The sequence below is a fragment of the Desarmillaria tabescens genome, assembly GCF_030435595.1.
Source record: "Desarmillaria tabescens strain CCBAS 213 chromosome Unknown EV420scaffold_43, whole genome shotgun sequence".
Taxonomy (NCBI): Eukaryota; Fungi; Basidiomycota; class Agaricomycetes; order Agaricales; family Physalacriaceae; genus Desarmillaria; species Desarmillaria tabescens.
In genome coordinates this window covers 210,064-222,388 of record NW_026848342.1, presented here as the reverse complement: position 1 = coordinate 222,388, position 12,325 = coordinate 210,064, and the positions used below count along the sequence as shown (strand labels likewise).

The following is a 12,325-nucleotide window of genomic DNA, read 5'->3' as shown; positions in this document are numbered from 1 at the left end:
AGCTCCATAAGTCCCGCCCAGTCTCAGCATCAGTCACGTCCAAACGATATTATTCCAGCCCTTTCATACGAACAATAATCTCCCGCCACTTGACCAACTTCCTCGTATCAGGCATGAACTCATCTCCCAACCACCCCCTCAGCCATTTCACCAGTTTCTTCCACGGACTCTCCGGCTCCAACCCACATGCCTCTGCCCAAAAGACCAATGCCATTGCCACCGTATCCCTCGTGGGTTTGATACCCAATTCCTTCATCCATCCCAACACATATGGAATCTCCTCCTCTTTACCCGCCAAACCAAGCAGCAGCAAATAATCATAGCAGTTCTGCGAGGTCACGCTCACGTTCACCATCCTTGTTCCAGGCCCAGCTTCAAGGATCAACCTTCCGCTTCCCCAGTCTCGCAGGGGGGATCAGAGTGAGCTAGCGAAGGGTTCATGTTGAATACTGCCCAGCGAAACATACGCCCAGCCTTCTCGACAGGACGCTTCCATACTCCTGGGCGATACGCCTTCGGTTTCTGATCATCCAAGGAGGTCAACAAACGACCTTACAACGTCTTCCCTCGTCTGCGGCTCCCTCGGTCTCCAACGCAACTGCGCTAGCGCCCCGCGTATGTTATCATCCATCCTCAGCGAAAGTCGTATACACTGCAGCAGGAGCGAAAACGTTCTCCCATCTGGGTACACGCCGTACATCCCAGCCATATGATCCCATAAAAGAAAGACAACATCTGGCCGCTTGATGTGGTACAGAGACAGGATGAAGCTATTCATCGTAACGACAGACACGTTGATGGGCTGCTGGATGCGGTATGAGGCCCTGGAGAGGGACAGTCCACCCTCGAGCTGCTTTGTTCCGAGGAATGCAAATGCCTTGTTGGGCTGCCCGAGGTGGGTCAGCACTTGAAGACCAACTGAGAGGACTTTGGTATCTTGTATTAACCCAGAGTGGACGAGTTTCGATAGACATCGCTTTGCGCTCTGTAGGTCCCCTCGCTGGAAGAGCGTCCTGCAGGAGAACAGTGTAGGTGGGAATAGACGGGCGTATGCGGCGCTCCCCTTTACCTTTGCGGATATAGTGAGAGAATGCCTTTGGCTGGAATGTGCCGACGCTCCGGTCGCGCTAGGGATGCAAACGTAGCGTTCCACTGCCGATCTGTCATCTGTGGCCTGAATCCAAGAGGCTTATGATTAACGGTGCGCGCCTGAGGTGCACTTTTGGGGGTCATGCTACGGAGGAACTCGAACGCGGAAAAGTCATCCCTCTGTCGAGTGTTAGACGACAGAAAGAACTTTTTGACTTCTGCCTGGTATCGCGTTGGATCCTCGATAGCACCGTGCTTGGCAAATATCCGGATATAAGCCTCGAGATGGTCGGTATCAGGGATCCTCCCTTCCCGCAGCATACGTTCCCGTAGGTACTTGGTCAGCTCAAGGGTAATCCAACGGTCATTGAGCAAGACGAGGTACGTTGATCGCCATAGCTTGATATCCCGTGATTCCATCGCTTGCAGGATCCGGAGAACCATCTTAGCATGCTCTGGAGAACGAACGCGATTGGTCGACAGCGCGTGCAACAGGAGATTGAAATGAGCAGACGGCGGAGTCACCCGTATGAGGAGAAATTGGTCGATAACACGTTGGATAGGCTGGCAAAGATTAAACCTAGCAAGGTGGAGGGTGACGAGAATCAAAAGCCCTGGCTTGTACTTGTACGAGAGGGATTCTATGTGGGACCAGGCGAGCTCGAGCAGAACGCCAGCGGCATGATGCGATGTTCGCACTTTGAACGCGACAAGGGAAAGCAATAACCACTCTGGTAAGCGCTTCCCCCGTTCGTCCTGCTCTCGTGTCGCATACCCTTCATCCCGGAGAATCGATGCTGCTTGCTCGATGTCGGACTTGACCATGATGTGTTTAAGGCGGGAATACTCCTCAAACGTGATATTCTGTTTTAAAAGCCCAACGTGTAAATCGAGACGCCTGTGGGCGCTGGCAGCGGAGAGGATGCGCCAGACAGGGTAGTGTGTCGCGTTGAAGAGGTTCCTGACGTAATACTGGCCGACGACCGGACGCGACGAGGTAGCGTCAACGATAGGACGTATTATAGGCAAGTCATTGGTTGTTATACGGCGCGTTTGTTGCCATCGAAAAGATAATTGTACAGGTCTGCAAGTGACCTATGAGTGCAAAGAAAACGCAGGTAAACGGGACTTGACCTGGACACCCAATCTGTACAAAGAGCTGTTGGCGGAGAGATTCTGCGCCTTCTTTCTGTCGCCGAAAGCCAAGGGAGCTGCCAATGGTTCTCAGCATTGTGCTGGGAAATCGTGGCCGACACGGAGCGCGTTTGTTGCCATGCTCTTCGTACTAACAAAGAATTTCGCATGCGCTTTTCGCATCTGAGAGGAGGTGTGAATACCAGAAAATCGCGACAAAAATATACCCTACCTCGCGACGCGAAAAATACGAAGTCAAGCTGGAATCAGCCGTCCAAAATTGCATTCGCCACAAAACACAAATAATGCCAAATACGGAGCCACTAGCGGACTTGAAAATATTTTCTCAGCAGCTCTTTCACTCCACGACGACAAAATGCCTCGCATCCTGTTCGTTAGCGGTTTTCATCCCTACTACTCGTGCTAGAGACTTGGCTTACGAATTCGAACGGTATGGATGACACCTTGGTGCAGAAAACAGTGCTTATTTTCTCGATTTGTTCGCAGATTTGGTCCTTTGGTTCGATGCGACGTTCCTGCGCCCCGCAACCCCCACGCAAGCTCCAACCCGTGAGTATACATCTGAGTTTTTGCCCATTCCCTTCGCAGTCGATTGGTGCCGCCGGGTGTCAATACGAGTCGATACGAGTCGTCGAAATTTTACTCGCGAATTTTTTTGGCGTCGATACTCTGCTTGCCGCAATGATTTCCTCGAACCAAATGTCGCTCAACATACCCTCGAACACCTCGCAGTTACGCCTTTGTCGAGTTTCGTCAGCAACGTGATGCAGAGGATGCTTACTATGATATGTTTGTGTTTTCGCGTTTGCTTTTGTTTCAGCACTGACATGTTTGTTACAGGCACGGAAGATACTTTGAGGGTTCCCGTCTGAGCATTCAGGTATAATTCTTTCTCTTTATCTGCAATCTCATCCACTGACTGTGACACCAGTGGGCCAAGAACCCACCGTCTTCCGTGTGGCGCTTCGAGAGACGGACTTCGCCTCCTCATCGCCGCGACCGCTCCCGCAGCCCTCGCCGACGTGACGATAGGGACGAAAGAGCTGAAAGGATGGACAGGGACAGAGGAGACAGAGATAGAGACAGAGATCGGCGCAGGAGGAGCAGGAGCCCAGACCGAAGGCCGCGCAGTCCAAGCCCCGAACGTAGGCGTGATGATAGGGCAAGGACTCCACCGCCACTCGAACCAAAATATGTCGAACCCAAACTCGACGACCGTGACCGTGACCGTGCGCAGACCCCGTCATATGATCACTAAAAATGACCAGTACTCGCTTGATCTTTCGCTTACTCTTATGTACTGGCTTGAACTTTTTTGTAGCCCCAGATTTTCGTAGTTTGTCTATTTCTTTTTGCAATGAAAAAGTTGCCCTTGTCTTGATGGCGTATTCATCTGCAATTTTATAATACAACATGCAACTTCTGGGTGGAAATTTCAGCGTTTCAGTGTTTATGATTATCGTATGTCCAGCCGTCTTGCCAACGGAACAATAAATAAATTGTGTCATGCTATTCAAAAATGTAACTCCGAGTGTCTCCCAAATTTCATAGAAGTGCCTCAGGTAAGGGAAAACCTAGGTATACTGCACAGTTTTCCTTGCACCACGACTGCGTCTACGATATAGTTCTCAAGAGCTGCACAAGACGCAAAGCAGAATAAATAGCCTACAGGTCTGACCTGGAGAACGGATGCCATCATGCAGTAGGAGGAACGACTCGCCGTCGATTCGTCGTGTAAAAGTCCCGTGTAGCAGATAAAACACGAGAAGGGGAAGCGACCGTCTTAGGTAAAGGAGACCTCAACATCAGAGAGAATTTCAAGCGCCGGCCAACATAGGCGAAAGGAAAGGAGAGTGTAGGGTACCTGCTCTTTCTTCGCTATATGATGCATGCCAAACATTCTTCGGGAGAATTATGGGCAGGCCGGTCCTCAATCCACTGGTCGAGCGTCTTGCCTTGAACATATTCCATGATGAGAACCTGAGCATCTTCTCCTCCCGGCATCGTGATCTAAAAGCGGAAATTTTAGTGGCAGCGAGAAGGAAGGGAAGGGATCTATCTGACCTTGTGTTTCCCAAAATAATATGGCACTGTCTTTCCCTGCAGAGACTCTAGCTCCTGATACGCCTCGTCCTCCGTGCCCCAAAGAGCCCATGGTCTGACATAGTCGTACACCTCCAGAGACCAGTCGAGGTCGGGAAGGGGGATGAGGGATGGCTGAATGATCTTCATGATGACTTTGCCGAGCTTCTTTTTACAAACGCTTAGAGTATGGACGTCCGCGATCCAAACTTGGGAGTACTGATTGTCGTGCTGGAACGGGAGTGGGGCATCCACTAGTATGAGATTATATATTCCCCCATTGTGGGCATACGGAGGTAGCGGACGGTAATGGCCGTCCTCGGGGGCAGGGTGCGAGGCTAATTCGACGACACACGTCCAACCTCTCCGCAGGAGGTCCAATGCTGCCGCTTTGCGACGCGCTACAAGTATCTCGTAGTATTTCCTGAGGGAATCAGTGTCTCTGAGATCTATTTCATCAGTGCAAGGCTCTGCAGCCATTGCTGTCGAAGTCAAGATACAGTGAAACAGTATGAATTAGTCGAATACAAGCTCTGCAGCAGCACCGAGGCTTATGTAAGATATCGTCTCAAATAAGGAAATTCCGCAGTTAACCTATTTAAGATGTCGCGTCGGCCCGAGGTAGAGACAAATGACAAGAGAACGAGCAGTCATCATGCTGAGCATATTCCTGGCGGGTGAGACGGCGGTTCGCTGAGTGGCGGCCCATTCCTTTCGTCTATCAAGAATGTGCTTCATTTTACTGTTTGTTGCATTATAAATCCTTCGTTTAGGGCCACTCAAATACGCGCTCCGATATCCTGAGAGGAACTCAAATAACGATTCGGTTACACTCTTACTGGCAAGCGAAAAACAAAATGCAAAAAAACCGATGCTCGATCAGTATCGGACCCACGAGTTAGGCTTCTCCAAACTCGTCCTCAATCCAATCGGCGATCTCGTCATCGTGCTGGGTACAACAATCCCGAAGAGGTGCAGTGGCCATAATAGGATTGTCGAAGCACTCTCGTACTTGATCTGGGTCGACTTTGCAGCTCGCCTTAGTGAAATCGAACACCACTGGTTCTTCAGAGGGGGTGATGATGATGTTTCCTGGACGCATATCGCTGTGTCCGACGCCTAGCTTGTTGATGGCGTGCACGCCGAGTAGGACTTTCTTGAACTGGTGTCCGATGTTTAGAGGGAAAGAATGAAAGAATATATAGTACTCACCATCCGTTTCATCTGCTCTACATATGCCTCGTTGTCCTCTCCCAAATCTTCGGGGGTATTATGGGCTGGTCGGTCCTCGAGCCACTGGTCGAGTGTCTTGCCTTCGACATATTCCATTATCAGTACCTGAGCATCTTCTCCTGACGGCATCGTGATCTACGAAACAATCGTCAATAGCCCGACACAACTGGCGAGAACTAACCTTGTGTTTCCTGAAGTAATATGGAACTGTTTTTCCCTGTAGCGGCTCTAGTTCCCGATAAGCCGCGTCCTCAGTGCGCCAGAGAGTCCATGGTCTGACATAGTCGTACACCTCCAGATACCAGTCGAGGTCGGGAAGGGGAAGAAGGGAGGGCTGAATGATCTTCATGATGACTTTGCCGAGCTTCTTTTTACACATACCCAAGGTATGGACGTCCGCGATCCAAACTTGGGAATACTGATCATCGTGCTGGAACGGGAGTGGAGCATCCACTAGGATGAGCTTGTATGTGCCGCCATTATGCGCATACTGTGGCAGCGGACGGTAAGGACCGTCAGGGGGCGCAGGGTGGGGCGGTAATTCGACGATATAAGTCCACCCTATCCGCAGGGGGTCCATTGCTGCCGCTTTGCGACGCCGTACAAGTACAGTTGTGGACAATCAAAGATGACAATTTGATTTCCGGCTAAACCAGATTTTCTGGGGCAAAAATAAGTTCAGATTCAGAAAGCCAGAGGCCGAAAACGTCCAAAAAACACCCTCCGAAGTTTTTCCCATGACATTTTTGCGGCGCCAAAATTTGGACCAAAAAATCGAATTGTGTGTACCCCTTTTGGCCTCGCCGGCAGACATCACTCAGTCATTCGACTCTATCGGCAATATCCACGGCTGGAAACCACATGGTGCTGATTCTGCTACCTTTCAGACATCCCTATATGCTCATCAGCCAATGATAAATTGAATCTCCGAAGATCCCATTTACTCGGCAAGCATCTTCCGTGAGGCAGCGATATTAATTACACCAGTCCTGTGCCCGGGCCCTTCACTTGAACGCTGCTGAGTGTTACAGGTCACTCAGGTAGCACTTATATTGATGGATAACAGAAGATCTGGATTGCTTTGGAGTACATCTCTAGATAAATGCTATTAAGAGTTTGTGACTTCTGGTTGCTAAGTTCTTCCTCACTCTTAGTCCCTCGGATCTGGGCCAGGCAAATACCTGGTCCTTCAATTCTCAGACACCAACTCGGCAGCATGATTTCCGAGCCCATTTATATTATGACCCGCCTATTTTGAAGCTTTGAAGGCTTGCCCCTGCCTTTCATGACGGCCGGTTTGTGGGCAAATGGCTCGATAAAATTTAATGATCTTGACGCCATCGGATGTGGATTTTGAAAAGGAGTCGATTGCGCTATCTCCGAAGTTTTTCCCACGACTTTTTGGGGGTACGCCAAATTTTTGGGATAATTTTCGGTCAAAACTCACATTCTGCAAAATCGGCTCGTGCAAATATCTTTATTAAGTCTATATCTTCACTTTTATGCGAAAAACCCGGCTGTTTACCTGACCAGGGTCCTTCTAAAAATGGGTCAGATTTTTTGTCGTCTTTGATTGTCCACAACTGTAGCTCACGATAATCCTTGAGGGCGTTAATGCTGCTGAGATTGATTTGATCAGGGCAGGACTCTGCAGCCATTGCTGTCGACAGTAAAACAGTATGAATTGGTCGACTCCAGTGTTGCAACACCAAAGCTTATGTAAGATGACATCCTCAAAAAGGACATGCCGGGCACCTACGACGGTAGTCCTGTTCAAAGAAATCTAGGTGAGAACGCGATTGCGGTAAACTGAGGGTTACCTGGGAGATTGGAGCCAGCCGCGAAAAATTTGAAGGTGAGCAGACTAGGCGAAATGTACCTAAGGCAGGTGAAGAGAATCGCAGGAAATAATAAAGGAAAGTCCTTGTACAGAAAAGGCCATACACCAATGTCATTACCCTCTGTGGAAGCCGACATTGACAGTGCGTGCTTACGCCCAAATTTATAATCTGTACAAGTCATTGCCGTCTTAGCACATGTTGAGACCACCACGTAATTTGCCTTCAGAATTCGAGCTCATTGGCGGGCGATCCACTATGTCTTGCTCGATAGCTACCAATGCAAGAATGCGAGATTTCCTCGCATTCGTGCTGAGGAGGTCTCTGGAAAATTGGAGCAACACCCAAATCGAAAAGAGGTAACCCTCGTGCATTCAATGAATAAGACCAGAGCTGATGGTTCTTATGCGCACATCTATTCGTTGTGTAACGATTTCAAGCGTTCATTTAAACAAGATCATCAGCTTGATTCTATGCGACGCCAGTCGCAGCCGGTATAAGCCCCTCTTCATCTCCACCTACAGTCCACTAAGTAAACCAGCTCCAAGCAATCGATGAACCACACACCTTCATAAAACTTTTGCAAGAATGTCTTCTTCGTCCTCTCCTGCGGCTTCAAAAGAATACCCATAACCTGATCCGGGAGCTTCCAGCAGTTCATCGTCTCTTGATACTCCTGCCTGCTCTTCAAGAGTAGTACCTCGACGGCGCGGGGATCAGTGACGTGTCGATGGCGTTCAAAGCGCTGACGGATGCAATAGCGTATGTATGCAGGTGAGACGTTGAGGGCGTAGAGGGAGATGATTTCCGGGGCCTAAGTGGAGGTTATTGCTAGGGTAAAAACGGATGGCAAAGGAACGTACACCACGGCACCAGTCACGGTAGAGTTGGATAACACGCTGTCTTGCCTCTACGGGGCTCTGCGAGCGAATAGAGGGTCGTGCGAGGCGTGCTGGAATCGTGAATGACATGGTTGCAGGCAGAGTTCGATGACGCCGGTCAGCACCGGTGCTCCTTTGGGACGGATTGGGTCATATATTCCCACGATGAGAATTTCGTCCGGAAATATGGCAGATTCACGTCTAAAATAAGTCCTCGTTTGTGATGAAAAGAGATTCCCTCCAAGACTTCTCTCGTTTGGGGGTTTTGATTTCTTGGTCGGATTCGGGCCGGAAACGAGGCAAAGAACGAATCAAAGTCCGACAGTTTGAAGTCCCGCAATCACTCTTTAATCGACCCTCATCTTATCCTCATCTTACATTGACGACCATGGTTCGTGGAACAGGTATGGAATTTATTCGTCCCTTTTTCTGTGGTACTTGATATCATTTTCTTCACCTTCAGGAAAATTCAAGCAGAAGCGAGGCGGTGGCAGGAACTTTAGGTGCGCTAGCCTGTCCATTCTAGTGCATTCACGCCACTAATGGTCCACAGCAAAGACATGATTCTAGATGAGAATGGCACTGCTGTATCTGCCGCACGGTATGTACTCCCATCCGTCGCCACACATTTCCAATATCTGAACGATCGATCACCTTAGCGCTCGTAAAGAAGAGGAAGACGAGTCTTCAGAAGAGGAAGAGGAGGAGGAGGAGGAGGAGGAGGAGGAGGAAGAGGAGGAAGAAGAAGGCGATGAGGAGGAAGACAAACCAGAGCTGAGCCGCGCTGAGCGCAAAGAACTCAAGAGGAAGCAAGCCGCCGAGAAACAGAAACAGAAAGCTGAAGCGGAGGAGGAAGAAGACGAGGACCTCATCAACCCCAACCACGTTACCAAGAAACTCAACATTTCCGACCTTGGTGCGCCGAGGGAGCTCAGCCGTCGTGAAAGGGAAGCCAAAGAGAAGAAGGATGCCCAGGATCGGTATTGGAAGGTGCGTTTAACTTATCTTTTCAGGTATTCATTTGTGAACCAAATTTCGTTTGGCAGCTACATCTCCAGGGAAAGACTGATCAAGCAAAGGCTGATTTGTCTCGTCTTGCAAAGATTAGAGCGGATCGCGAAGCTGCTCAGGCCAAGAGGAAGGCTGAGGCTGAAGGTTCCTGGCTCAGTATATTTTCCTTGTATGTTGCTTACTGTCTGACTTCACAGCGAAGGCACAAGAGCTGGCTGCCAAGCAGAAGGCCGCTGCCGGAAGACGATAAACGAGTTCTACATCAGTTTTATTGTTTTTTGGTATTGCGAATGCGTTGCTATAACCCGAGGCCGAGACTCTACAATCTGCAGTTGTGTGAAGTGCGCCATAAGCAACATGTGTGCTGCGCTGAACATGTGGTTTCAACAAGAATCATCATTGATTACTGCTTAAAGCATCGTAAGGAATTGAACCTGTATGATGTCTCGTGTCCCTGCTGGAACACTATGATGTCTCTTCACAGTCGACTATTCGGTGATTGCATGGTCTCTCGTTTCTGAAGCTAGACTGCTTCGACGTTCAAGGGAACACCCTGAATTGACGTCAACATTCATTCTCCATTGACACTAGCAGACAAACAGATTCCGTGGGGTATCACGAAACAAATATGACTGACCACATAGGTAATTTCGGTCATGCGCAATAATAAAATCTAATATGAAGACGAGAAGGCTTCAAAAGAATGGAATCTATCCACAAATAGAAGGGTATAGGAGATCCGTAGGGTCATGAGGAATCCAACTGTTCGCAAGACCAGCTTGGTAGCTCCAATCATCCGCGGATTCAGCTTTCCTGTATATCGACATCAATGGGTGAACTGCTAAAGAATATAAGGGAATAAACTAACCAGGTCCACAGTATCCAGCCGGCAGCCTTCTGGTATGATATCACCTACAGCCATGTCAGTCTTACTCTCACCGCCAAGTCCCGCACTCAGTGACGTACCTGGGCCTCCCAGTATTTCCTTAAAAAGTCCTTATATTCTTGGCTAAAGGACGACGCCGATCCTGTTTTGCTCTGGCAGTCACCCACCCAAGAGCTATTAGGATAGGTGCCGTCGTAGCGCGCACCAACCCCACGTCCTGTAATGTAATTCAGTCTGACAGGTAAACAATGAAGTAGATGCGGAAGACTTTCCATTCAAGTATTTCGCACAATCAGTAGGAGCAGACGTCCACTCCCCAACGATGGTCCAGAGATGGAAAGAAGACAATGACGATCCCTCCTGGCATGCCGCAGTAATATGTTCGTCGTCGGTCCGTGCGACCTCCTAGATACATACAATGAACACAAAACTCTACTTTGCGATTGGGGAGACTCAAGCAGACCTCGTTGGAGAACATCTGGTAGATATGCGTGTCCATGGCTACACCGTCGTAATTATCCTCAGGTCGCATGAAGTCTTCCCAATAGCTGAGATCTTGAAAAGCGTTGTGGATTAAAACAACGGCGTCTGTCTGTTTCGATCTATCGAGTTGGGAAGGAATGGTAAGATGGAGTGTTATTGATAAAACGACGCATCACCTTACCGAACGGCACCATAACTATCATACCAGTACTGATGGGGTATGTGAATTCAGCGTAGCGGCGAAGAATTGATGCTCACTTGTTTTACGACTTGCAGTACATCATCGCCCAAGAACCCAGCTGGTCTTAATCCAATTAATTCATAGTAATGATGTGGTAGATACAAGGAACTCAACTCGTTCAATGGTTCAATGACGGCAGCATTATCTCCAAACAGGGAAGCCATGTTGTAGAGAATACCATTGCTCCGTTCGATATTTGAGCGATTTGAATGCCACCCACTAGCCGATATTCCCGCTCAATAAAGGCGCTCCAAAGATAACGGGAGTAAGCTTACGGATACGACATCCTTTGACCAGAATTATCGAATCTATACATATATGAAAATGAGAAACGAGTAACGCCGATGAAGGCAGGAACGGACCCGTTCTGACTCCCAGGAACTCCTATAGCCGAACATGCGATTAACACGATTCATTAAACTTTTCGAGACGTACCATGCAGGTCCACGATGACTTTAAGGCCATATGCTGCAGCCCAGCCCATTGCCTTTTGCAAATACTCAGCTTGACCTTGTATGTACGGTTCATCGTGCGTAACGTCAAACGCCCAATAACCGATAGGTATACGAACATGATTCAAACTACCAGTCGAATGAATATCAGAAAGAAGGCAAACGATTGATAGCACGAACCCCGCTGCAGCAATGTCAGCAAAATCGGATTCAGTAATCCAGGTGCTCCAGTGTTTCGTCAACGTTTCTCTCGCGGTATCGGCATCCTGGTATTCACAAAATGTCCACTCGTCAACGATGGTCGATATACCTAGAGTGAGGATTCAGAGCAAGGATCATGCGACACCGAATAGGGAGCAAATCACCTGTGTTTTCGAACAAAGATGGAGTAATCCAAGGCTAGAGACATCGCTGTTACTAAAGCACCTTGGGAGAGAAAACCATAAAATGCACTTCAAGAACAAGCCATCCACCGAGGTTGACGCCTCGTACTTTGTCTGCACCATAATTGAACGTCGGTGAGAAAGCGAAAACGGATTCCAGAAGAGAAAATCCAAAGGTAGCAACGGTCAGCATCCGTAGAAGTAAAAGAGAGATATCCATGTTGAGAGAGCAGAAGGAAGGGGGGAAAGTCCAGATGCCTCGAGTAAGCCATCACTTTTAACCAGCATGAAATGACCGAATGAGCCGGCCAAGAAGTAATAACACCTTCGCAGCTCCCCACGCACGTTATCCGCATGTCAGTTACATTTCAAGCAGACGATCACGTTTCAAGGACTATGGTGAAACTGCGTATCGTCCTAAACAACCATATGCCTGTGGGGGAGATAGGAAATTTAGAAAACTGAAAGAAAGCGTGATAGCAACTGGAAAAGCAAGATATAGTCTAATACCAGCTTCTTAGACTATACTTCTGCGAAGCTGCACCGAAGAAAAAGGAAAATCATAGACCACGAGGGAGACATGCCCAGGTA

General features: G+C 48.8%; 7 protein-coding genes across 7 annotated transcripts; 2 read left to right on the top strand and 5 right to left on the bottom strand.

Moving 5' to 3' along the window:
- Positions 1–49: 49 nt before the first annotated feature.
- On the bottom strand, positions 50–2,548 carry EV420DRAFT_1767462 (uncharacterized protein; the record flags this gene model as incomplete). Its single annotated transcript, XM_060480921.1, has 6 exons — positions 2,456–2,548; positions 2,224–2,406; positions 1,070–2,173; positions 557–1,013; positions 468–522; positions 50–402 (listed from the first exon to the last, which is right to left on the bottom strand). The coding sequence occupies exons 2-6, from the start codon at positions 2,391–2,393 to the stop codon at positions 50–52; spliced, it is 2,139 nt and encodes a 712-aa protein (XP_060326295.1). The 5' UTR covers positions 2,394–2,406; positions 2,456–2,548.
- A 26-nt stretch (positions 2,549–2,574) lies between these two features.
- EV420DRAFT_1568075 (uncharacterized protein) lies at positions 2,575–3,716 on the top strand. The gene is made up of 6 exons (XM_060474154.1): positions 2,575–2,624; positions 2,653–2,674; positions 2,731–2,793; positions 2,977–3,033; positions 3,085–3,124; positions 3,176–3,716. The coding sequence occupies exons 1-6, from the start codon at positions 2,600–2,602 to the stop codon at positions 3,500–3,502; spliced, it is 534 nt and encodes a 177-aa protein (XP_060326294.1). The 5' UTR covers positions 2,575–2,599; the 3' UTR covers positions 3,503–3,716.
- A 279-nt stretch (positions 3,717–3,995) lies between these two features.
- On the bottom strand, positions 3,996–5,015 carry EV420DRAFT_863544 (uncharacterized protein). Its single transcript, XM_060483784.1, has 2 exons — positions 4,309–5,015; positions 3,996–4,254 (listed from the first exon to the last, which is right to left on the bottom strand). Exons 1-2 carry the CDS (start codon positions 4,804–4,806, stop codon positions 4,123–4,125), a joined length of 630 nt encoding a protein of 209 aa, XP_060326293.1. The 5' UTR covers positions 4,807–5,015; the 3' UTR covers positions 3,996–4,122.
- On the bottom strand, positions 4,751–7,515 carry EV420DRAFT_1568062 (uncharacterized protein). Its single transcript, XM_060474153.1, has 5 exons — positions 7,154–7,515; positions 5,741–6,147; positions 5,539–5,694; positions 5,158–5,488; positions 4,751–4,768 (listed from the first exon to the last, which is right to left on the bottom strand). The coding sequence occupies exons 1-4, from the start codon at positions 7,215–7,217 to the stop codon at positions 5,225–5,227; spliced, it is 891 nt and encodes a 296-aa protein (XP_060326292.1). The 5' UTR covers positions 7,218–7,515; the 3' UTR covers positions 4,751–4,768; positions 5,158–5,224.
- On the bottom strand, positions 7,495–8,530 carry EV420DRAFT_1568053 (NADH dehydrogenase 1 alpha subcomplex subunit 6). The gene is made up of 3 exons (XM_060474152.1): positions 8,261–8,530; positions 7,965–8,211; positions 7,495–7,915 (listed from the first exon to the last, which is right to left on the bottom strand). Exons 1-3 carry the CDS (start codon positions 8,366–8,368, stop codon positions 7,869–7,871), a joined length of 402 nt encoding a protein of 133 aa, XP_060326291.1. The 5' UTR covers positions 8,369–8,530; the 3' UTR covers positions 7,495–7,868.
- Positions 8,531–8,611: 81 nt separating this feature from the next.
- EV420DRAFT_1568048 (casein kinase substrate phosphoprotein PP28-domain-containing protein) lies at positions 8,612–9,725 on the top strand. Its single transcript, XM_060474151.1, has 6 exons — positions 8,612–8,682; positions 8,742–8,781; positions 8,832–8,879; positions 8,938–9,268; positions 9,325–9,433; positions 9,487–9,725. The coding sequence occupies exons 1-6, from the start codon at positions 8,667–8,669 to the stop codon at positions 9,537–9,539; spliced, it is 597 nt and encodes a 198-aa protein (XP_060326290.1). The 5' UTR covers positions 8,612–8,666; the 3' UTR covers positions 9,540–9,725.
- Positions 9,726–9,999: 274 nt separating this feature from the next.
- On the bottom strand, positions 10,000–11,927 carry EV420DRAFT_1276014 (glycoside hydrolase family 5 protein; the record flags this gene model as incomplete). Its single annotated transcript, XM_060467937.1, has 14 exons — positions 10,000–10,102; positions 10,158–10,201; positions 10,256–10,409; positions 10,444–10,580; positions 10,639–10,777; positions 10,840–10,868; positions 10,917–10,962; positions 11,014–11,118; positions 11,175–11,207; positions 11,262–11,283; positions 11,335–11,480; positions 11,532–11,661; positions 11,717–11,750; positions 11,805–11,927. The coding sequence occupies 14 exons, from the start codon at positions 11,925–11,927 to the stop codon at positions 10,000–10,002; spliced, it is 1,245 nt and encodes a 414-aa protein (XP_060326289.1).
- Between the last annotated feature and the right edge of the window lie 398 nt (positions 11,928–12,325).

Bases quoted from the DNA above. Each gene is read 5' to 3' on its own strand.
- EV420DRAFT_1568075 (XM_060474154.1), top strand. From the start codon at position 2,600: ATGCCTCGCATCCTGTTCGTTAGCG. The intron at 2,675-2,730 runs GTATGGATGACA...ATTTGTTCGCAG, and splicing joins TTGGCTTACGAATTCGAACG to ATTTGGTCCTTTGGTTCGAT. The intron at 3,125-3,175 runs GTATAATTCTTT...CTGTGACACCAG, and splicing joins GTTCCCGTCTGAGCATTCAG to TGGGCCAAGAACCCACCGTC.
- EV420DRAFT_863544 (XM_060483784.1), bottom strand. From the start codon at position 4,806: ATGGCTGCAGAGCCTTGCACTGATGAAATAGATCTCAGAGACACTGAT. The intron at 4,255-4,308 runs GTCAGATAGATC...TTCCGCTTTTAG, and splicing joins ATTATTTTGGGAAACACAAG to ATCACGATGCCGGGAGGAGA.
- EV420DRAFT_1568062 (XM_060474153.1), bottom strand. From the start codon at position 7,217: ATGGCTGCAGAGTCCTGCCCTGATCAAATCAATCTCAGCAGCATTAAC. The intron at 5,695-5,740 runs GTTAGTTCTCGC...ATTGTTTCGTAG, and splicing joins ATTACTTCAGGAAACACAAG to ATCACGATGCCGTCAGGAGA. The intron at 5,489-5,538 runs GTGAGTACTATA...ATCGGACACCAG, and splicing joins TAGAGCAGATGAAACGGATG to TTCAAGAAAGTCCTACTCGG.
- EV420DRAFT_1568053 (XM_060474152.1), bottom strand. From the start codon at position 8,368: ATGTCATTCACGATTCCAGCACGCCTCGCACGACCCTCTATTCGCTCG. The intron at 8,212-8,260 runs GTACGTTCCTTT...ACCTCCACTTAG, and splicing joins ACCGTGACTGGTGCCGTGGT to GCCCCGGAAATCATCTCCCT. The intron at 7,916-7,964 runs GTGTGTGGTTCA...AGTGGACTGTAG, and splicing joins CTTGCAAAAGTTTTATGAAG to GTGGAGATGAAGAGGGGCTT.
- EV420DRAFT_1568048 (XM_060474151.1), top strand. The intron at 8,880-8,937 runs GTATGTACTCCC...CGATCACCTTAG, and splicing joins ACTGCTGTATCTGCCGCACG to CGCTCGTAAAGAAGAGGAAG. The intron at 9,269-9,324 runs GTGCGTTTAACT...TTCGTTTGGCAG, and splicing joins CCCAGGATCGGTATTGGAAG to CTACATCTCCAGGGAAAGAC.